Here is a 24,675-nt window from a genome sequence, read left to right on the forward strand (position 1 = left end):
TATTTTTTAATTGATTTAAATTTTAAACAAATTTGTCAAAGTTTTCAAATATTTAAGGAAGCGCTCACCATTTTAGAAGCACTGCTTTCAACTGGGCACAGTTTGCAAAGTATTGCTTAAGGATTATAAAAGTTTAAGAGCTATTGAACCAGATTCAGTTTGGTTTAAGGCACAAGATCAGTACCGTTAGCTGTCTATCTGCTTGTGAAACTGTATTAACATTCATTACTGTTAAGTTGGTAAATCTAAAACTCCTGTAATTCCCCTCAAACTGTGTCATTTTGCACAAAACTGTAATTTTCCATATTTGACATGAATTTTACCCAAAAGCAGGCTGCTCTTCCGCTAGATGTCGCCTTTGCATGAATCCATGTAAAATTCAAATTCCTCTGAAAATTAAGAATAACTTTTCCCAAAATACAACAAAAACTTTCCTTGGTTTTTCTAATTTTACTTAATTTTTCCACTTTATATATAATTCTCTTCATTCTATAGTTACACAAGATAATAACTAAATCGTTTGCGTTATTGGTTTGTTTGATTTGTGTTTGTTTTTAGCATTACTCTGGTTTTCTTTTCTTCTTTGTGGTTTTTTGTTTTTAACTTAGAAACATAACTTAAGTGTCTGTCTTAAGGTGTATAAATAAAATTGGTTATACAATAAGGCTACGATTTGTTTTAATCATTAATTAATCAGTTACTCCTCTATATAATGTATACGCAAGCACATGACGCAAAAATTTCACATACATAAATTAATAGTTTTCATTTCACATAAGTTTCAAATTTATTAGGTTTGATTTAATGCCACCGAAATGATTTAAAAAGAAACATTTAAAATGTGAAAATGCACTGAAAATTTTCCAATTTGATTTTCATTCTTTCACAAAATTTGCCTAGTAATTTTCTTCTTTTGATTTTCTTTTTTTTTTTTCGTTTGCCAACCAAGATGTATAAAATCAAAGCGAATCCTTTTGTTTTTGTATAAAAAGAACACAAAGCAAAAAGATTTGAAAATTTTGTGCGCAGCGTTGTTGGGTCGCGTTGGCTTCCGGATGAGGCAGATATATTGTGGGTCAAGGGATTTTGTATCCTCTGAACGAACGAACACACACAGGATCTGTCTTAGAACTCAAAGTTGAACGAATTATTGCGACCACCGCCGCCGGCGCCGCCATTAAATTGGAAGAATGAGCGGAACATTTGATTCGGATCGAAGTCAGCTGAAAGGATAAGAAATGATATACATTAATATAATATTTCTAATTTAAATTATAGGTTTAAGAGGATTTTTACGCTGTGTTCAAATGTCTACAGTTTTACAGCATACTTTCTGTATTTTTACATTACACTTGGTAGGTAAAAATACCTCAGTACTTTGCAAACAGTTTGTAAAAGGATTCTTCTCCCTCACCTTGCTCTTGCTCCTCGATATCCTGCCCACTGTCATAGCGCGACTTCTTCCTGGCATCAGACAGTATGGCATATGCCTCGCCCACCTCCTTGAACTTCAGCTCCTCCTCCTTACGCTCCTCGGCACTGCTATTCGCATGCCTATCGGGATGATGTACCAGTGCCTTCTTACGATACGCCTTCTTAATCTCATCATCGCTGGCATTACGTCCGATGCCAAGGATCTTATAGTAATCCTTTCGTTTCGATTTCTTCAGCGCAAACTTGGCATCGCGCAACAAGCGCTTAATCTCTGGCGTCTTCTCCAACTGCAATGCCGTCTCATAGTCGGCCACCGCCTCCTCGAACTTCTCCAGATCATTAAAGCAGCGGGCACGTAACAGCAGAGCCTTCAGATATTGACTATTTAGCTCCAATACACGATTGCAGTCAGTTACCGCTTCGCGCAAGTTACCAATGCGGGTATTGACCAGGGCACGATTATACAACAATTTCGAATTAATATCCTTGTTGTGCTCATCAATCTTCAAGGCGTCCGTGTAAATGACATGTGCCTCACGATAACGACCCGATTTAAACAGCATATTGCCATTCTCCTTCATCTCCTTGAGCTGTTTGCACTTGCTGCGCATTTGCTTAGACTTGTGATGATCAGGATCGAGGGTTAAGGCGCGCTCAAAATGCAATATGCCCTTGTCCAGGTTGTCAGTATAATACAGGCACAATCCTCTCACATAAATGGCATCCGCTGAGGTGGTATCCAGCTTCATAACGCCCACGGCAATGTCTAAGGCCTCATCGCAGCGTCCCAGAAATGCAAGGCACTCGGCTTTCAAAAGGCGATATCTAAGAACAATTATAGAGATTAATATGGGAAATAACTCAAAACTAAGCAGAGAGACTTACCTCAAGCAGGCTGGTGCCATTTTCAAGGCACTATCCAGATAAAAGACCACATTGCGGTATGCCTTTGAATCATAATTGGTCTGTATGGTGGCCTCCAGTTGTCGTAGCTTCTGTACCGCCGACTGTTCACCGCTCAGTGCTGTGCTCTGTGAGTTGAGCTCCGCCACTGTTTTAACCGCCTGCTCCGTACCGATAATGTCACCGAGAGCCAGGCAACATTTGGCCACCCGTATGTAGGCCTTCTCGAAGCCAGGATCGATACGGATGGCATGGCGGGCGTCCGTTAAGGCGCTATTATAGTTGAGCAGCATCATGTAGCAGGCAGCCCGATTGCCATAGTAGGCCGCCGAGTCAGGACATAACGATATGGCATCCGTATAGAGCTTGAGTGCATTTTGATAGTTTTGTGCCTTGTATTGGTCGTTGCCCAGCTTCTTTTTCTCTTCGGCGATGCTGTAAGACAGAAGAAAACAATTTTCTTGGTCAATCCTTGGGGCTTTAGGCTCGCTTGCATAAAGGACGGCGGGGGAGGAGGACCTCGGTCTACATAATTTGAATTTTTAATTTCATGTCGTCGTCGTGTCGTCAACTGAGTCGAAGTAACAGCCGCGGGCCTGGTCTCCTCCTCCTCAACCATTCTTCGTCTTGCGTAGAAATATAAAGAACAAGTTGGAATAAAATGGCACAACGAAAAGCAACAGGAAGTAATCCGCTTGATGTTGGCCAGACGTCTTTTCAAAAGTGCACAGTGACCCAAAGCATAGGCGGAAATAGTGATTTCTTAATTGACATTTTTCATATCAAAAGAAATTTAAAGGGTTTGAGGTTTTTTTAAATAAGAGAGATTGAAAAATTCATCATTTTATGATGTAGCTATTAAAAAATCTGTATCTGCTAAAGCTGCTTTGCTTGTACTTTGCAGGCAAAGTATGGAAGGGTGAACTAAGGTAGGGGAGTCTCGCAGGAATAACACAAATACCTCTTTATGATACCATATAAAACCTTATAATTATGAGATTACTTTAGTTATTTGCGTCTGCATATGGGCGTTATGCATCTTGATATTATAGTACCTCAAAACTCCTTTTAAAAATCCCTCAATATATTAATCATGTAGAGTTTCACATTAATTATACATTAATTACATTAATTATACAAATAAAATGCCTTATACATTAATTACATTAATTATACAAATAAAATGCCTTAAAAACACCCAAGCAATTTGTTTAAAAGCCAAAAATGCTTTTGCCACAATTAATAATACAACTCGTTAGGAACTTTCCCGCCATCCTGACCGATCAATTTCCACTCCCATTCATTCGCTTGCATCCCATTTATAGCACACTGTACACTGCCCCCCTCTAGTTTCCATTCCCTATATTTTCCATTCCCCATTTTCCTTCTTTTTTTCCCCCCCATTTCCCATTTCCCATTTGAGGAAGTGCAACAACCTGCAGCCCCAGCTCAAATGGGCCAAGAAATTATGGCATCACAATGGCCGCCAATAGGGCGACACTAATGCGGACGCCAAAGAATCTACCGAAAGCCAAAGAAATTCTCCCATTTTTTTTCTCCCCCAACTCCCGGCACACTTGGAGTTGTGCCAGACAGAGTGTTTACTGTACTTGTCGCCAGTATTAAAGGCAGGGGAACCTAAGTGCTTTATGCCCCAACTTCATTGTTGTTATTCTCGATTTCACTCTTCTGGCTGTGCTTGTTATTTATTTGCTGGTGATTTCGATTCTCGGTTTCCTTTTGATTATTTACTTATTTTGTTCCATTAAAAATACATTCAAGGTACTGCAAAAATATCAAGAGTTATTTGTAGCATTTCGCACTTTACGTTTCTTTGTACTTTGTGGAATCTTTTTGCTTGATTGCAGATTGTAAGACAAACAATATGGAAAATGGTTTCTTTTTTGAGGTGTGGTTTTAGTAGATGTATTATATACATTTTATATATATATTTTATTAGTTGTTATTGGCAAATATTTATTTGATAGATTCCCTGTTAATAAAAGTTTAATGTTTGGCTATGCGGTTAAACTTTATTTTCAAAAGGGACATACTTTTTTATTGGAAGAAGATTCAATCAGACTTATTAAATGGAATTTTAAACATTAAAAACTCTTTGTAATTCTTTAAACATAAAGAACATAACAAATTACTCTAAATTCTAATAAAAAAAGCTCACAAGTTGCTTAAAATTCCTTGAAATAAAATACCATAGACAAACAAAGGTTGTTAATTACTCCTAGAAAAAAAGAATAATTAACCATTGCCCACACTGTGATTTTTCTTTTTGTCTTGTCATTTGTTCCTACAGACAAATATAAGAGGCTGCAAATTGGAGGGTGGCATTTTTTTCGGTTTTTTTTTTTTGCAAGTGCTCAGCACAAAACTTTTAATTGCTGCCATAACTTGGCAAAGCGGTCGCGGCCTGAACCGCAGAAATGGGGGCAAAAATGGGGCTTTCGGATATCTTGGCAAGGAGAGAACCGCAGCAGTTTGCATAACAATTAGAGAAAACCCATAAAAGTCAAAAATTCGCTTGCGCTTGATTGGGCAACATTTTAGAAAGCCATTTGTTAAGGGGGAAACCCCCTTTTACTAGAGTCCTGACTGCCCAAAAAAGTAGGCAACGCTTTGCATTTTCACAAAAGGCGTGGATAACTTCAACAAGGATTCGCGGGGGGCGAAAAAAGAAATAAAGAAAACGAAAAGGAGCTGATTTAAATTAAGTAGTGGGTGGGTGTATGTATGCACAACATAAAAGCACTGGTTAGATAAATAAGGCTCAAAGGGGGACCGCCGCAGCACAACCACCTGAATGGCAGGAAAAACACAGGTAAAAATAAGGGAAAAAGAAATGGTAAACGGAAAACGAATAAAAAAAGGAACAGAAGAATGAATGCAAAGCATGCAATGCGGATTTAAGCATATATTTAGCTTACATTTGAGCTCAAAATAATAGCTATGTTTAAATCAAAGGATATCCCCCAAAGGGTTGGGCTTTTGTTTGAATATTTATTATTATTTTGGGGGGGTGCCTTTGTTTTCCCCTAGTTATCTTTTATAATAATTATTATTTAATATAAAGTCTCTTTCATAAAGCTGTATTTATAGATATTATATTTATTAGAACAGAATATTCGATTGTTATTTTCTGTTGAAATTCTCTGTTCAATATTAAATAAAAACTTTTTCCAGCGTTTCCTTTTTAGGTAAATTAAAAATTGTTTTCATTATCGATGTAGTTATTTGAATAAAAATATTGAGAACTCAATAAATATTATATTAAGAACTTTTTGAATAGGTTGAACACTTAGAATTGTTTTTACTTGAACTTAAAAAATTCAGTTTAAAATCCCATAGCCCTTTTTTGTTATTAAATACAATAATTTAGAGAGGAAATATAGTTTAGAAAATATATTTTTCATGTTACTCTTTACATTTTTTAATCCCTTGATTAAATGGGAGAAGAACATTAATAAATGAATTTATAACTCTTATTGAATAAATCTGGTTTTTATTTAAACTTCAATGAAATATCATCTGTATCCAAATATCTCCCATTAATATCCCCCATAAATCCCCTCTAGTTCCTATAATCTTGACCTCCATTGTCCGTACGTGTTTCACAGACAATGTATGGAGTGCCTTCAGGTCATAGTAAAGTTCAATGCGCGATAAGCGAAGTCAATGGTAGAAGAACATTCGAGGAATGTTATAGAGGAATGGGAATGGGAATGTGAATGGAAATCCAAATGCATAGTCCCGGAATGGATTGGAATAATCATTCCCTCATGAATATGCACAGCTCGTGGGGTAAACTTGGAGGGGAGGAGAGAGGAAAATCCAAGAGCGGACTTTGTGATGACAAAACTTTTTGCATAGACAACTTGGACGACGACGAAGACGACGCCTCGTGACATGTGCTGGAAAAATCATGCAAAGTAGATTGTCAGGGTGTCAAATCTTCCAGTTAACTACAACTTGATAGTGGAGATAAAAAGAATTGGTACAGTGGAAACATTTGAGAGAGAACAACAGTCAACTGCTACTATTTCAGAAAGTTTGTGATTGTTTTTGATTACTTTTTCACAACACCTAACTATGATTTCTTCCTTGTGGTAAGGCTAAGAAGTTACTTTTTACTTTGACTTTTCATATTTATTTTAGGGTAAATAAATTGCCTGAATATCTTTGGACTTCGTGCCTTATAAAGACCTTTTCTTTGATATGAACTTTTTTAATATTTATATAGTAAAACGAATAGTTTGTAACATTAAATTTGCGTTATAATAAATATGAGAAATTTTTTGACAACTTTTTCATTTTAACATTAATGGTAGAAATTTACAAGTTTTAATGTCATTATCACATTTAAGTTTAGTAGTTAGTTTGTGAATTAATAAATAATTAAAGGAAAATCTTGTGTTTATTTTATTTTATTTGATAGTTAATCCCGATAATCATTTAATTATAAGCATTATGCTAAGATGCAAGAAAGAAAAATACCAACTTAACAATCTCCAAGGCTCATTATCACACCTGACAAATAAACAAAAATTAATACCAATAAATAAGTTAAGCTTTCATTTTAAATTTAGCCCCAACAAATTATCAAAAAACTTCACAAGAAAACCAACTTCAAAAACTGTCTTTCTCGCTTATAATTTCCGCACAAACTTTTCCGCCAGATATATATATATATATCTGCATATATATCAGGACATATAGCACTGTAATGGCATTTTGCATTCCATTAGCATCCTGTCACATCAAATTTGCTTTTGGCATCACAATAACAACAACAACAAGGACAACAAGGATAAAAAGGACTTCACTATCCGGCATTTTAACTTACCGCGGCAGAAATGTAAATTCCTCCGAACTCATATACAATTTATTGAGCATTGGATAGAGGAGCAGCGGAGGAAGAGTCAGACTTTTAATGTTATTACTTTTCGACATTAAGTATAAAAAAAAAACCAGCAAGGATATTTAACAACCGCACATTAATTGGATTATTCCCTTTTGGCAGAGTGTCACGTATTTTATATTGTTATGATTCGAAAAAAAACTATATAAACTACAAAAATAAGTGGCTATCAAAAAGGCGATTTTGGCGAACACTTCGTTGCTGGTGGTCTCCGTCAGCCATCGGAAGCGACTGATGCGGCGGCTGTTGATGCTGATGCTGCTGCTAATGTTGCTGCTGCTGTGTGCTGCTGCTGCTGCTGCATGTTGCTACTGTGCAACTGCTGCTGGCGATGATTTTAATGCAATGGCACGAGGAGAATCACTTGAATAGGAGAAGCAGCACAGCAACGAAACCAGAAAATACGAGCCAGTAATGGCACTCGGAAAATTATGAATTTGTTTAAAAAAAAAAATAAAATATTAGGACTATTTTAAAGACCCTTTTCCTTCGTTTAGAAATACTTTTTAATATTAAAATCAGGCTAATTTCTAGGGGTATTATTTAACAAAGATGAAAAATACCCCTATATATTAAAAAACAAGTATACCAAAATTCGTAGCTTTGGAAAATTCTTGTTTTAGTTAGGAAATTAATTTACAAGACTTTATTTGAAGTTAAACTAACTTAAACGAATTAATTTAATATTGTACAGCTTGTATTATTATTATTATTCATTATATTCAGTTCATTGTAGTTAACATTTTTTTTCTGAGACCCTTACATATTTTTCAATAATATTCTTGATAATTGGCTTATTTTTAGTATGTGAATAATGAAAGTATATACAAATAAAATAATTATATAATCATATAGTATAAAAATTAAGAAGTATATACTAATATAATAACTATACAATTATATTATATATAGTTTCATAGTATATACTATAATAATTATACTTTATACTATTATCCCAGTAAATCCTAATATTTGCAATCAAGTCATCTTATATTTTTCACATATAAAAAACTTGTACAGTTTATTTTTTGCACCCACTGTGCCTGCAACGAAAGAGAATTTCAAGAGAGAGAGACAGAGAGCATCGCTTGCATTGCATTGCATTGCAACGCGCATGTGGAGAGAGTAAAGAGAATTGACAGGCTTAATGGGAGCCAGGAAAAGTGTGTGGTTGGGGAGCCACTGGAGTGGAGTGGGTAAAACCACCGCGCTGCAGGTGGCTTCAACGATACGCCAGACAATGCCACTCACCATCTCACAGCCATTTGTGTTGGTCAATAAGCATAAGGGGGGAGTTCGTATTTTCTGGAAAATGCCAAGGAAAATTAAGGAATACCCTTCAAGATCTATTGGTCATTTATTTTCTTAATTTCCCATCACTCAGATATAATAACCTCAATTATTTGGGGTTACTTTTAAGGACCTTGGTATTACAGGTCTTTTATAATACCCTTTTAAATGTTTAGATGGTTAAATTTATCATTTTAAAATGGTTTGTACAGATAAAAACATTTATAATAAAATCTATATATTTTCAATACTTTTTCCTTAACGAAAAATCAATATATTGTCATTTAGTTTTTCCAGAACTTGAACAAAATTCCACTTCAGTTAACGTTATTCAGCCACAAAGTCAACAGACTGTCGGAAAAGCGCATATCAAATAGTTTACACATTTACCCATCACAACAAGCTTTTCTGGAGGAGGAGCAGCAGCAGCAGCAGTGGCACCACCGACCGACTGAGCAGAGAAGTGGGCAGCGGACATGACCTGCCACAAGTTGAAATTGCTTGCCACAAGACCCCGCACACAGATACCAAAGCACACACACACACAGATACAGTGGACACTGTGCGTATACGTAATATTTATACCTTTTGCAGGGGTATTATAATATAAAGGAGTCATTTCCGAACCTATATAGCATATATATTCTTGATCTGCATGAACAGATAAATCGATCTAGCTATGTCTGGACAATATTTAATTTAAAAAAAAAATCAAAATTTTATAAGGGAAAAAAATTTGGAAAAAATCGATCAAAATTGTAATGTTTTAAAATTTAAAATTGAGTAAGCAGATTTATAAACCTAATAAAAACTAACATAGGACAGCTTTCCAAATTAAAATTAATGCTTTTTGGGCTTAGTTATGAATTTTTTAAAAATTTATCAAATTTGTAATTTATTTAAGTTTAAAATTGAGTATGCATATTTATTAACCTAAGAAAAAATTACATTTAAATTAATGCTCGTTTGGCTTAGTTATGAGTTTTTTAAACTTTGGTTAATCGAACAAATTGTAATATACAAATATTTATAAATATAAAATATTGGAAGCTTAGTTATAATCAATTTCCAAATCGATTTTACAATTTAATTGGTAAAATTGCTCTGTAACTGGAACTAATTGTCTTTATAAGTTTCTAAGCTTCTCTGCTGTAAGACGTAGGGTGTATACTTAATATTAGGGTTTTCACATTAAGTATACGCACTGTTTTTTTGTCGCCATTTTTGTTATTTGAAATTCTTTTACAATTTCTGTACTATAGAGATATTATTTAATAAGAAATAATGTATTTAATAACCTATATAAACCATTAAAATTTAATAAATACATTTTTTAGTTTGTTACAAAATCTTAGAAATAGCTATCTCTAAAAATTCTTAAACATATCCTTTTCCCAACTTTTATAGAAGCTTCACAGTACTAAAATGCCTGATTCACGTGGACCACGCACAGTAGGTCAATGCGGGTTATATATGTGAGTGTATGTGTGTGTGTGTGTTTGCTTGCATTTGTTTTTGTGTTTGCCCCCAACTGCGTGAACCGGAAATGCTGTGCAGACATAATGGCGGCCGAAAATAAAGGGAGCGAATGCGAATAGAACAAAGAAAACAAGAAAGGAAGCTAACTTCGGCACGCCGAAGTTTATATACCCTTGCAGATAGAACTTCTATCAATAAAAAACCATACAATAGAAATGATATATATTTGTGTTAAAAAACAGTGAAGTAATACCTGCTCATTGTATTCACCTATACATATTATATTTGCAGTTTTACATTCACTGATTTGCATTTTTCCTCTACATCAAACGATCGTTTGTATGACACCTATATGATATAGTCGTCCGATTTTTATGAAATTTGCCACAAAATTTAAGACTAATATAAAATGCCTATACCTAAAATTTGATGAAAATCAGTTGAAAACTGAAAAGGTTATAAATTTAATTGAATTAATTTCTCGATCGTTCCTATGGGAGCTATATGATATATTAGTCCGATTTTCATAAAATTTTATGCAAAATTGTAGAGTATAGTAAAATGGCTATATCTCAAATTTGATCCAATTCTATTGAAAACTGAAAAAGTTAAAATTTTTTTTGTAAAAATTTTCCGATCATTCCTATGGCAGCTATATGATATAGTCGTCCGATCCGGCCCGTTCCGACATATATACGAGTGAGAGTATATAGAAGGCTAACTACAAAGTTTCATCCAGATAGCTTCAAAACTGAGAGACTAGTTTGCGTAGAAACGGACAGACGGACAGACGGACAGACGGACAGACGGACAGACGGACAGAAGGACAGACGGACAGACGGACAGACGGACAGACGGACAGACGGACATGGCTAGATCGACTCGGCTGTTGATCCTGATCAAGAATAGATATACTTTATATAGTCGGAGGTGCCTCCTTCACTGCGTTGCAAACTTCTGACTGAAATTATAATACCCTGCAAGGGTATAAAAAGAAAGAAAGAAAAATCAACCATGGTTTGGCTCTTCGCCCAAGGCTTAAGTGAATAAGCAGAAGTTTCCAATAAATAAAAGAAATGCCAACTTAAGAAGGGGATTTCCCCAGGAAAAGGCGAAACGAGAAGGTATAACAAAGTTAATGAACCTCTCTTTTACTTTAGCCTCTGGTGTCGGTTTCAAAGTTTAAGCCAAATTGCTTGAAGAAGTTGTGAGAAGTGTTTGGGTAGAACTGAGAATAATGGGTCAAAGTTTACAGAAAATAAACATGAAGAAAATATGGAAAATAATGGGATTTTTTTTAGTAAGATTTGTAAAAAGAAAAATAATATATAAACTAGATTTCATACATAAATAATATATTAAAATATTTAAATACTATTTATTTAACTTATATATATTATATATTGATATATTTAATCTTTGTATATAATATATTGATTTATTTTATTTATATAAATTATATATTATATTTCCTATATTTTGTTGACTATTTTTGCAATTTTCAATGAAAACTTTTAGAGCATTTAGGCTCAGAATTCGTACTTGAGAATTTGTAGACGCAATCCCCTAATATTTATCCTTAATCTTAGCAGTCTAAGAATTTATCCTATTTTCTTTTCATATAAAATTGAAGATTTAAGTTTGATTAGATCACTTATTTCATATTTTTATAGTTTATAATTTTCAAAATGCATTTAATAAATTCTATCAATTATTTTCCTCAGTGTTAAAGACAAGCTCTCTTTGCTAACCATTGTCTGCAGAATTGTGTGGGTTCAGAACTAATGCCAACAATATAAAATACATAATTGATTGTTGTCTCATCGCAATTCCACACACCAGCATCATCATCATCATCATCATCATCGTTAACACCACCAAAGAACACCACTATCATCATCATGATCATGATCATGATCATCATTATAATGGTAATAGAACACTTGCATATGGATGAGTTCGTGTTCTATTGACACTTGCTTCAATTGAATTTATGGCCCCTAGTTTTGGGTCGTTGTCCGACCCATTATTCCATTCCCTTGTGTTTGTGTTTTTGGGTGGGTTTGTTGCCTGAAGGGGGTACATATAGGTTTCTGCCAGTTGTCAGTTGTTTTCTATTTATGGAGCACACAATAATGATAAAAAAAAAAGGAAATACAAACAGAATACAAACGTCCGCATGTCATCGGGATTTATGACGGTGCGAAATGTTTGCTTTTAACTCTTAATATTTATGGAACACGTGCTTAAAGTTCGATTAAATTGGATATTGACAGATAAAGATTGTTCCAATTAGATAAGTGTGATGAATGGCAATGGAAAATTGGATAAGAAAATGTTGGAGGAGGTAAGGTCGTAAATTAATTGAGTATTTAAATGAGATTAGGAAATATTTAAAGTTAAAGTTTGGGGAAATTTCAAGGTGGATTTTTAGAATATATATCATATTATATTCCATATTCTGTATAGATTGTTATGAAACTTAATTTACTTAATAAAGTAACACATGATCTTTGTTCGGTTATAACAAAAACCCCAAGAAACTCACTTACAACAAAGGATAGTTCTTATTTCAATATGAGTTATAGGTATTAGTAGGGAACTATAGGTATCGTTCTGTATAAAAAAGAATTAGCAAATAAAAAATCCTTTGGAACAGATTGAAAGTACCACATTAACTATATATAATCAATTACAATTTTTTGACATAAAAAAAGAAATTATAGTTAATATTCCCATGTGATTTATTGGTTTTAGAAAAGAACTATAAGATTCTTTTTCTATAAATAAATATTTCACTAATAAATTGGTCTATTTTTTCAAGAAAACTTATTTGCAATGAATGTAGAATTGAGCATAAATTATACAGAAATAATTACTGGCGTAAAATATATGCAATTATAGCTATAACTTAAGAGCATAACAAAAATGTAAACACATCTCAAATTTAACAGCATAAAATAATTGCAATTATAGCTATAATTTAGGAGCATAGCGTAAATGTAAATGCAATAATAATTACAAAATAACACCATAAGTTTTCTACAAATTCTTATCCACATATTTTCGACAGATTGCCTGTAATAAATTTCCAAATTGTCTTTAAAAAGAAAACAAATCATAAATCATAAGCTTGAGGAAAATGCAATTTTCTCTCCTCTCTCCCATTCATAAAAATTGCACCTAAATTGTGTGAGTGTCTCCCCTTTCTCTCCAAACACATATAATTTTTAACTATGCCCCAAAGGAGACCCCAAAAAAGGGATTCCCCAGGACACTCGGCACAACGAGTGGCCCATAACTCTTGACTGGAAATGCATTTCAGCTTTTTGTTTTTATTTTCTGGGATATATATACATCGGGTCTGAGGAGGTATATAGGGGGGATTTTACCCATGTGAGTCATTTGTTTGCCTGCCGCAATGGAACTGCAATAAAATGCATGCAAAATTTAATGCCACTGCAATTTAAAACACAATCTGCACGCCCACCACCGACTGCAACAACATTGGGCATTGCAACTGCAACTGCAACAGCAGCAACATTTGAGCAGTAGCAGATAATAGCATTGACAACAACAATGGCTGGGCATAAAAACATTTATGTCGGGGCAATAAACGACACACCCAACTTGAAAAAATAACAAAAAAAAAACGAAAAAAAAAAACTAAAAAGACAAGAGAAAAACCAAAATTATAGTGCGGTAGCCATGCATTGTACATATTTTCCTCATGCTGCAGTTTTTTTGTTGTTTTATTTTTTGTTTTGGAAAAGAATTTGCGCCGGCGACCTCAATGTGCCAGATGCCAAAGCTTAGGCTACCCTCAAAATAAAAAAAAGCAAATGTTTGGGGCAACACATGTGCCAAGAGACCCCCCTTTAAATACTCTTCTAGGCGACAGGACAGAGATTTTCCACGTGAAGAGGGTTAGGGGGAGGAGGAGCAGGGAAAGCCAAAGGAAATGGTCGAGAGACATTGCATTTGGCAGCCCCAGTTTGGGGCTCTGACATTTTAAAGAGATTGAGAGAGGCAGCGAAAAGATTTTTCTTTCACATGCGGCTATATGTTGTCACACAGAGATAAATATTATATAAATTTAAGAATTCTTAATAAAATTTATAAAGGTTAAAGAATTTTTTAAAAATAATAAATTTATTTATAAAAAAATTAATCAAATGTAAACTGAATCTCATTTAATTCTCATATTTTGATGGCCTTAAATCATATTTTTCCATATTTCTATAACCTAAATTATATTGTTTACCCATTATAAGTAATAGTAAAAGTAAATAGAATTTGCATTTTGTTAGTCTATACTTTACAGATTTTTGTCTTAATTTTGTCTATCCCTTACTGCTTCTTTTCTTTATTTTTTTCAAGTGTAAATGTCTGCAATTTTCTTTATTTTTTGCCTTGATCAGATTGGTCAATGCTCTTTTCTGGGGTTCGAATAATAAAAGTGTGTGAAGGGCAAAGGCTGTGAAAAAGGCAAAGTGGTAAGATGAATCACCAAAAGTTATAGAAATAAAAACATTGCTCAATTTTAAAGAAAAAGAAGGATAAAAATAAATAAATGACTAGTAAAAAAAAATAAATAAATAATATAATAATAATTGTTGAAGAAAACCTTATGTTTGTTCTAACAAAAAAAAGTTAAATATTTAATAATAAATTATAGCATTTCATTTCAGTTTCAATTTAAAACATTTCAATAAACTCCACAATAATTATAAAAAAAATATAGTTATTTAAATTTCAAATATTACTATTAAAATATTTTCCATAATTCCGGGTCTTTACTGATACTGAAATAATATTAATTGATAGATTTTTCCGTTGAAAGAATGTAGCCATATTTACACCATTTCTTATCGTAATTGTATAGATTTCTTTGAATTATTCCAAGAACCCTATCAAAGCTTTAAAATACCTTCAAGTTTTTTTTTTATAAATATATTTGTGTAACCACACCTTATTTATATTTAGTACTATTATTCAATACATTTCAGTGTTTGATTGTATCAATTGATTTTCATTTTCAACGCCTTTGCACGTGGCAAATTGTTGAAAAGATAAATAAAGAGAGATACAGAAAGAGAGAGACAGGGAAATCAAGATAAATGAATATGCAAAACGACACCCAAACAAAAATAAATATATAAATTCGCACTGAAGCAAGTGTAAATGTGGTCGACAATTAAGGTAAAAATAATAATACCTTTTGCAAGATCTTAAGAAATCTAGGAAAATAATTTTTAATTAGTATTATTATTGTTTTAAATCATTGTCATTAAAAACAACTTTAAATTTAATAAATAATTCAGGTAATAATAATTGCTATGTAATTTTTAGCCAGAAAACTATATTTACATAAGTTTTTAACACTCTTATAGTCTTTTAAATAACTTTAAATAAAACTTTTAAACTCAAAACAGACTTAACAGACTTATTTTTTTATAACGTATAAATAACTAAAAAACTTCTCCTATATTTTCAACCAAAACTGTATATATTTAGTTCGCTCAACGACAGCGACAAATTATATTCATTTTATTTTTGGTTCTTTTGGTTCTTGCCGCTGCACTTTGGGTTCCGTTTTAGTTAGCATTTAAACATAAAAATATAAAATACTAAACTTACTACAACATTTTATTCAGATCGATGTAGGATGGTCGTTGGGGATTTGTATAGCTATGGAAAGCGTTTCCGTTGGTTTTGAAAAAACTGTTGGTGTCCATATAGAAAGGATATTGATTCGATTGATCGGCGACTTAAACTAGTTACTCTTCGATCGATCGTCTTCTTCGTCTCGGTGCTTGTTGGTTTAATATCGATCTGACACACTTTTGGTTCATAACAAAACAATACAAACTAATTTGATCGGAAATTTTTTGGTTTTTTCGAACATCCAAATACGACAAGAAACTCACAACGTTTTTTGTGAATTTGTTTTCTATTATAATTTATTCTTTGATATATACAATTTTCCCTTCAAAGATTTTCGCGACGAGCGCGGAAAAACGACGTCGATCGACGCACCGCTGCAACTTGCGACTGAGTGGGAAGAGCAGCGCCTCTTCTCTGCTGCAACGCAACGAGCAGCTGACGGGAGAGAGAATTGAGAGAGGAAAAGCCTTTGGGGGACAGAGAGAAAGGTGCCATGGAAGACTTGCAGCAGGGAAGAGCGATCGAGAAGAGCGAGAAAGAATTGCAATCAAAGAGATCTTTGCAAATTGATAATTCAATAGGAATTATGCTTGTCTGAACAAATTCAATTTAATAAATACATATATTAAATGGGATCAGGGCAAAATATTATAAACAAAAAAAAAAAGAAAACTGAGGATTTTTTGAATCAGAATAAAATGTAAATAAATTAGTTTGTTGATAGAAAAAATAAACATAACATAACATAACATAACAAGAAAGGAAACTACATAAGTTCGGCAACCCGAAGTTTATATACTCTTGTAATTTATAAATGAGATCTTGGAAGTCGATCTTTAGGATATTTTTATAGTCCCTTTTTTGGTGTTATAATTTCATTCAGATGATTAAAAATTAGTGAAGGAAACCCTATGTATTGCTGATCCGCTTAGCAATTAGTCGATTTAGCTATGTCCAGCAGAAATTTATTTTTATTTGAAAATGTTTTGAATTTAATAAGGGTGACATCGTCAAAAATTGTTAAAAATTTATTAAAAAAAATTTATTTTTTAATTTTTTACTGATTATACAGATTTGTTAAGCTAATTAAAACTAGCATTGGAAAGAGTTCCAAATTAAAATAAATTTATTTTTGCCTAAGTTATGATAAATTTTAAGATCAAACTTTGGTTTCCGGAAGATAGCTTCTCTTTCCTTTTTATATTTAAAATAATTTTACAAATATTTTCAAAAATTGATCAAAATATTTATTTTCGGATTGAAAACTTCCTGTAAACAAAACTCAAAAGTGATTGCACTCTCTTTTTTCAATATATATTCCTTACTTTTTTCATTCGCTTTGTTTCTGTTAAACATTTTTATTGGGGCTCCATCTCTGGACATTTTCACTTCCCGTTGCTTAAAGGAAAACAGACAAACATTAATAAAAGATACAAATGTACAGATATAGCAACATATAGACGCCGATGTGAAGGCGTGTCTTGTTGTATCGTCTGCTGGCTGTCAGCTTTTAATTAATGTTTTTTAATAAAACCAAAAATGGGAAAAGACAACAAGCTGTAGAAATAAATGAATGAAAGGCGAATGTCAGGAAGAAAGTTGTGGTTTTATAAGAATTATCTTAATAATAAATAAAACCACAACAAACCACAACAATTTGTTCCAGTTCACAATAAAATTGGGTTATATCCAATTGCAAATTAGTGCAATTTCGAAAACGCAATTTCAGCTGCAACAAGTGCATTCCACTTTTTTTTTTCTCCTTTTTTGCAATTTTAAACCTGCAAAAAAAACCCCTCCTCTCTGAAACCAAAACCGAGTGAAAGTGCAGACACAGACAAGAAACAAAGCAAAGCAATTAAAACCACAAGCGAAATACAACAAAAGAGAATTAAGAAACAACAAAGAAAATAACACTAAACAAAAGCTACAAAAATGTTGCAGAGAAATCCCCTTGAATTCCCGGAGAGATAACGAAGCCACAAAGAGATAATGCGGCAGGGCAGCTCCAGTGGCTGTGCAACTGTGCAACTCCCCTAAAACCGTATGAGCTGCCAATTACTGTCAAACTTAAATGGCGCCATCTAGTTTGAGTGTTAATTTACAAGCTGCCAACACCTACAGTTATTAGCTCCACTCTCCGATGTAAGAGAAAGAGAAAGACACTGCAGCAGCACTCCCACTCTCAATTTACATCAAGCTAAATGCACTCTTGCTCTCTCTTAACAAGTGCACTGTAAGAAATTTATAAAACTTGGGAGTATTGTAGAAAATATATTATATAAAATAATGTAAATCAATTACAATAAACAAATTGACTTCCAATGATTTAATTTTTTTTATAAAATATCGTCAAGTACACCATACGAAATGTATAATAATTGGGAGTATAAATAAATAAATATATATATATATATATATATATATATATATATAAAATATCGTCAAGTACACCATACGAAATGTATAATAATTGGGAATATAAATAAATAAATATATTACAATAAAAAAAAATTACTTTCAAAAATATAACTGGGAGTATTTAAAATATATATATTACAAAATACCTAAATTAGAGAAAAGTAATTTACTAATAAAGGCTTTAATTATAAAAATATGTTTTATATTTAATGAGATATCTTCTTTTTGTCTAACTATCAATAAATGGTAAACGATATGAAAAAATATTAAAAATATTAAAGAATATTTTCTGTTAAAATACGTCACCCAAAAATAATCAAAAACTTATAAAAGCTAGTTTTAAATCGGCAACAAGTAAATAGATATATAAAATATAGGCATATTCTAAAAATTTCATTAAAATTGTGTGATTAACAGAGTGGTTTTAGACCATAAATTGTAATACTATATTTCTATCTCACTCGCACTCACCTTAGATAGTTAGTGAAGTTTCAAACCCTGGTTTTAAATATAGAGATTTAAGAAAAGATAGTTTTTTAGGTTTCTCTTTTAATAAATTTATGTTTATGCAGCAATCTTCTTAGTCATTTTTGAGAGCCCTCATATCTCACTATTTATAGCATTTGAAAGTAGCTTTCCTACTTGTTTAAATAGATATTTTTCCAAGTGTATCAAATGTGTAAAAACAACCTACAAAGTGGCTTAAAAACAGCAACCACAGACTGGCTAAACTGGCTTCGAGATACAATCCAGACCGATAAGGGAAGACAAGACGGGAAACTGTCATGGGTAGGAGATGACAAGCTGCCTAAGCTTTTTCACATGATCCATGGAAAAGATCTGGTTTTACCTGCTCTAAGTTTGTGGAAATTGAACAATTTTCCAATGCATTTAACTAAATGTTTACGATATGCGAAGTGATAAGAATTAAGTGGCTTATTAATGTGATTTCTGGCTTAGAGGAAAAATAATGTGAGAAGATGAATAAATATAAAGATGATGAAAATATGAAGGTTATGATAATGATGAAATTATGAATATGAAATAAAGATACAAAATATAATAAATAACGTTCAAAAGACACAACAATTGTATGTAATTAGGTTAATGGAATAACTATTTTTAACTAATATAAACTTGTTCATTTTCTTATGAACTTTATTTGTATCTTTTTTGACCTTGTTAGATCATTTGCACACTTTTTGAACCTCAAATTTTATAATCTTCAACTTAATTGAAAAATTACCTGACAGAAAAAAAAGTTCAATGCTCGAGCCCCCACAAGTTGAACATTACGTAATTCAATGATATTCCTATTGTCTTTAAGCGAATGCCACTTCACAGAAGCCCACAACATCCGTCTCCACAGTCACTCAAAAAAGTACGTGGAACAATTAAGAATTCTTAATAGAGATTCTCATCAAAATTCTACCGCCCATGCTTCTGTATTTTTTGCTGCTTTTATTTATTGTTGGGTTCTCTTCTAGGCTCGTGTCGAATCAATAAATTAATTGACCCACTTTGCCTAGAGTCGAGCAATAGTTTTTCTTATTTTTTTCAAGAGCCACATAGTTGCCCAAAGCTAATTGCCTGAAGTTGGTCGAGAGTTTCGTGTTGATTGGCCAAAAAGTTAAGCCAAAAGCAATAGCAAATGGCAACATTGAAAACGAAGAAGGAAGTTGGCCAACTGAATTTGGGTCGAAACAAGCTTGAAATGAGTCTGAAGCACTGAAAACTGTTAGCAACTTACATTGTTAAGAACCAGTAAATTAGAACAAAGCGCTGCTAAAACTGTGTGCCTAGGAAAGTTTATAGAGCAACAGATTTTATATGGTTTTGCAGGGAAACTTTGTCTAAGGTTTCATGGGAATAGAATTTGAATCCGAGTATAAAAATTAGAAACAGATTCAACTTTATTTTCTGGTATTTTTTCTAATTAACAAGTACGAAGTGAGAGATAAACTATAATAGAGTTTAAGCTGAGTAAACTTTCAGACAAAATGAACCCTAATTAAGCTCAAAAAGTTTATAGAAATCATATAATTATCTACAAATATATATTATATATTATTTTCTAGAACAAACCTTGAGCATTCATTTATGAAAACAACTAAAAACTGACCTAAAGTAAACTCAGAAACTGAATTAGACTAATCAGCCATGTTTACTTGTTTTGCTTATCATTTAAAACTAGGAAAAAACCCATTTAAAATGCTGTAATCTTATCAAGCTTACAAAAAAATCGATACTTAATTATTACTTGCTTAGTTTTTAGTAAAATGTTCGAAAAGTGACTCATAAGACTTAGATTGGCTTCGAGTTGAAGGTTGTTTTATACTTTTTGACAGCTTGACATTTTGATTTGGAGGTGTGGAAGTATTTTTTGAAGTTTCTGAATGGTTATAATTGAACTGATTGATTGGCAACAATGATTGGTGATTGGTGTGATTTTATTGAGGGTCAAATAAAGTTGGTTAAAAATTAACACGGTTTTGCAATTAATACAGTAATGTTTTTAGTCGAAGTTACCTTCTAAACTATTTATTTATAATATAAAACAGGTAATGTTTATCATATATACAAATGAAATTGAGTTTAAAATAAGGTTTAAGAAATTTCTATTGTGTTGGTTTTAGAAATCTTTCTTTTTAACTCAAAAGAAAAGTACTCATAAAGTATAAAAATGCACTGATGCTGTAAACATTGCCTCTTCTCCCATGTAACCTTTTCTTTGCCACACCCAAAACGACCTTGAACTTGGCACAGCTCAAATGTCAAACCGGTTTCCTATAAATATGTAACAACCTCCACCTTTCCACCTTTTTCCCAACCAATTGATGTCACAGATAAAATCAATAAAGTGATGCTGCTGCAACTGTATTACAAAATTCAAAAGCTTCCTCGTTGAATATATGGGAAATTTCTTTCATTTATTGGGGTCAACATTTCAAATTTATCAACAGGTTGACTCACACGCTAGATATATAAACGGGTTCCCTCAGAGCACCATCATCATCAAAATCATCATTGTCAAGTTTCCAAGTAAGAGTAAACAACAAAAAAAAGTTATAATAAACATATATATATCTTTTTTTTTTACTTCTCCCTCAATGGGAATGAGTCAGTTTTTGGCAGACAAGAGAAATTTTTCCACTGTTTGGGAGCAGTAGCAGTCCTTGAACCCCAAACAAAGAAAAAGGCAGGTGAAAAAGGAAATGGAATTACTTATGAAGATTAGATACAGTATTTACTAGGCCACAAAACTAAGAGGAAGAGGTTTAAATTTAGGCCAAAGGTTAGGAATTCTAAAGCCAGAAAATCTGTATTAAATATTTATAATCTTAATAATCAAATTCTCTAGTTAAAGAGGTTCCTTTTATGGAAGTTCAACTGTATTTACTGAAGGCCTACAAGTCTTTGGGTGTTGCGCTTGGGTTCATTCACTTGAAGTTTTCATTTTGGCCAAAATGTTACAATTTCTGTGTGGGTTTTTGGCTTGCCAATTTTTTGGCCTTGTCTTTGTTTTGGCGATGACTGTTCTTGACTTTGAGCTGAATTGATCAGGTCAGTGTTTTGCGAATAAAAAAAGAACTCGAACAAAAACCAATGACGACAAATTCCCTCATTGTTAATTAATCACACCACGTCTGTTTTCACAAATCTTATCTATTATTATTATATATACGTACATTATCATTACTCACAGAAAACAACACCAACAAAATGACGCAAAAGTTAACGGAAACAACGTAATAAATACTAGAACAAGTGCACCAAACAAAATCCAATTTGGAAAAGCCGAAACCAAAAATAAAACCTGAATTTCCTAACATAAAACTGTGCAATGTCAACTTCGCTTTTCCAAAAGCACGGAAATAAATAAGTAAATAAAAATACATTTAAATGCATGCAAATAGTAACTTGAATTGTAATTCGATTTGTTATTTGTTTTCTTTTCCTATTTTCCAGCTTTTGTTTGTGCAAAATATCGGGAAGAGAATATACAAAAGGCAAGTGAAGCGTGGCGTAGACAAATTTATAACTGTTTATGTTGGCAAATTTGCAAAAATGTGCGCAATATAAATGTTAAATTGGGGATTTTTTGGGGGGCAAAACCATGAAAAACCATGGAAATAAAATGGTAAAGGGGAAATTGCTTAATACTTCTGGTTTTAGATAAGAAATTTAAGTTTAAAAAGGCGAAAAATAGATAAATAAAATGATATTCTTTTTCCATTAATTTACAAGTCTTCATAACTCCTTTCTTTTCATATTTTTCTATTAACTTCATTGATTATTTTCTTTTCAGCTGACAATGACTACCAAACTGTGGCTTAAAGCCAAGATTGTGAAATCAAAGACGCTTGAATTTCAAAATTTAACGTGCCCACACACACACACACACACACACACACACACACACACACACACACAACACACAAAAACTGAAAAAAAAAAACCCTGGGCGGCTAGCAGAAAGTAAAAACCAGTTTCAAGTCAGAACAAAGCCAAGAGCACCTAGCAACAACAAAGACAATACAGTAAAGCTTTCCTACATCGAAAATGTTAACTTTGTAGATTAACTAGGGAATACATAGAAGAAAAACGTGCACCATAATGTGAAAAAAGAACTTTTAATGTGATATTAAAAATTTCGTAAAGATATCTATTAAAATTTGAAATATCAAAAAATATTGCACATATGTACATATGTTTATCTCAAAGTTAATATATAGATGAACAAATTATTTTCAGACTATTTTACAATATAGAAAAATAAAAATAAAATCCTAATTAGTGTATTTATGGTATAAAAAAAAATCAAATATTCCAAATGAATAAATGTTTAATAAAATCCTAATCGATGTATTTTTGGCATTATACAAATGTATAGTCAGTATTATGTGTTTGTAAAATTAAAAGAAAAACTCTTTGACATTTTAAATTTTGAAATAATTTTTACGAATTTAAAAAAATTTGACTTATTTAAATAGATTTTCTTATTGAAGTCCCACTGTAACTGCAGCAGGGCGTGTGCGTTGGCGTCGCTGTTGCGTCTCTGCTGACGCTGGGTATATTTTCATTTTTTTTTCTGTTATTTGTTTATACACTATTTATTTGCTACGTTTGGTGGCTGCTGCCCATGACCATGTCAAATGGGTGCGTCAGGGGAGGGGGCAAAGAGGGGGGCGCCAGGCAGGCAGGATGGGTGTGACAGAGATAGAGAGAACGCGAGCAGATTACATAAAACAGCAAATGCAAACACATACTTTCACACCTACATATGTAGCTGTTATCGCAACAGTTTGACAATGACTGTCAAAAGCGGTCTCCATTTACTGGGAAAATATATAAACATATATATGTATGTATGTATGCTTAAACCTGTGTACTTAGTGCTCGCTGTATATTCTTAGTTATTCCCATGAAAATAATATTCGCAATTGACACAAAACGTCCTTGTACTAAAAATAACACTAACTTTCGCATAAATACATCAAACAGTTTCAAAGCCACTGCTTTGACACACATTCAGGTGTAACTGTTAACTGTCAGTTTGATGGAAACGGTTTTTTTTGGGGTGCATTTTATGAGTTACTCACGTGGCCGCGTCCTTGGGCACAATCTCCTCCATGGCAGCATCGCCCTTGGCATCAACGCCAACGACTCCCGGCTGCTCGGCGGTGATTTCCACATCCATTTCCGAGTTGGAAGAGTTTTCCTCGCGTTCACTATCGCTGATTTCAATGACTTCCTCGTCCATGCGGTGCAACTCCTCCTCTGGCGAATATCAGGGAAACAACAGCAACAATAACAGCGAGTGCAGAGTCCAGTGGTCACCAAACTTTGTTATTTGTCAATTCCCCTTTGCTCCTCACTCCTCTTCTTCTTTTTCCTTTTGCGTCACACACACGTGTGTATGCAGCTCTGTTGAGTGTGTGTGTGTGTGCGTGTGTCAACACGCGCGCGCCGCGATAGAAATTTGGAGAATTTCTTACTGCTTTCTTCCGTCACAGGTCGCCGTTCTGCTGCTGCCTCCTAGATTTCGCCGTGGCTGCGCTTTTCTAATTGCCAATTTTGTTTAATTTTGGTTTTAGCCGAACGACCCGACGAGAGACGGAGAAAAAGCGTGCGATTCGGAAAAAATAAAAAGATAGTGTAACCGTTTGTGGGAAACAACAAAACAGCTTAACTTTGTATTCCAAATACAAATATACCAAAAGAAAATAGCGTAAAAAATAAACTGCCTTACTTGAATTATTTGCACTAAACCGCCCCTTGTTTACAAAGTTGAAAGTTCCGTCACGCCATTACAAATTCATATGTAGAAAGTAAAATTAAATATTTTTTCTACAATGTAAAACGAGCTGCGGAGGGGTTCAGAACTTGGTTATTCTGACCCAAGTTTTACTGATTTACTAACTTACCATAGCTGGTTGCTAAATATCTATTACAAGCTGACAAGAGCTGAGCTATACAAAAGCATCTAATTTGGCGGGCTAATTAAATTTGAATAATATTAAGCAACGATAATAAAAACCTTGCGAATA

General features: G+C 33.1%; 1 protein-coding gene and 1 long non-coding RNA gene across 3 annotated transcripts; one reads left to right on the forward strand and one right to left on the reverse strand.

Moving 5' to 3' along the window:
• Window positions 1–435: 435 nt before the first annotated feature.
• On the reverse strand, window positions 436–24,355 carry Tpr2 (Tetratricopeptide repeat protein 2). 2 transcript variants are annotated; one of them, XM_020948849.2, is made up of 4 exons: window positions 23,728–24,355; window positions 2,320–2,772; window positions 1,415–2,259; window positions 436–1,223 (listed from the first exon to the last, which is right to left on the reverse strand). In XM_020948849.2, the coding sequence occupies exons 1-4, from the start codon at window positions 23,886–23,888 to the stop codon at window positions 1,126–1,128; spliced, it is 1,557 nt and encodes a 518-aa protein (XP_020804508.1). In that variant the 5' UTR covers window positions 23,889–24,355; the 3' UTR covers window positions 436–1,125. The 2 variants fall into 2 exon arrangements, with proteins under 2 accessions (XP_020804508.1, XP_020804509.1); XM_020948850.2 differs by lacking the exon at window positions 23,728–24,355 and adding an exon at window positions 15,677–17,873.
• Window positions 21,831–22,985, forward strand: LOC147643687 (uncharacterized). Its single transcript, XR_015271690.1, has 2 exons — window positions 21,831–22,007; window positions 22,094–22,985. It is a non-coding gene; the product is annotated as an uncharacterized LOC147643687 (long non-coding RNA).
• Window positions 24,356–24,675: the final 320 nt, after the last annotated feature.

The sequence above is a fragment of the Drosophila serrata genome, unplaced genomic scaffold (assembly GCF_035046125.1).
Source record: "Drosophila serrata isolate PLE 108 unplaced genomic scaffold, ASM3504612v1 contig_249, whole genome shotgun sequence".
NCBI lineage: Eukaryota > Metazoa > Arthropoda > Insecta > Diptera > Drosophilidae > Drosophila > Drosophila serrata.

Coding starts and splice junctions, on each gene's coding strand:
- Tpr2 (XM_020948849.2), bottom strand. CDS start 23,888: ATGGACGAGGAAGTCATTGAAATCAGCGATAGTGAACGCGAGGAAAAC. Junction 2,773..23,727: donor GTGCCCAAGGACGCGGCCAC/GTGAGTAACTCA, acceptor TCTGTCTTACAG/CATCGCCGAAGAGAAAAAGA. Junction 2,260..2,319: donor ATGGCACCAGCCTGCTTGAG/GTAAGTCTCTCT, acceptor AATTGTTCTTAG/ATATCGCCTTTTGAAAGCCG.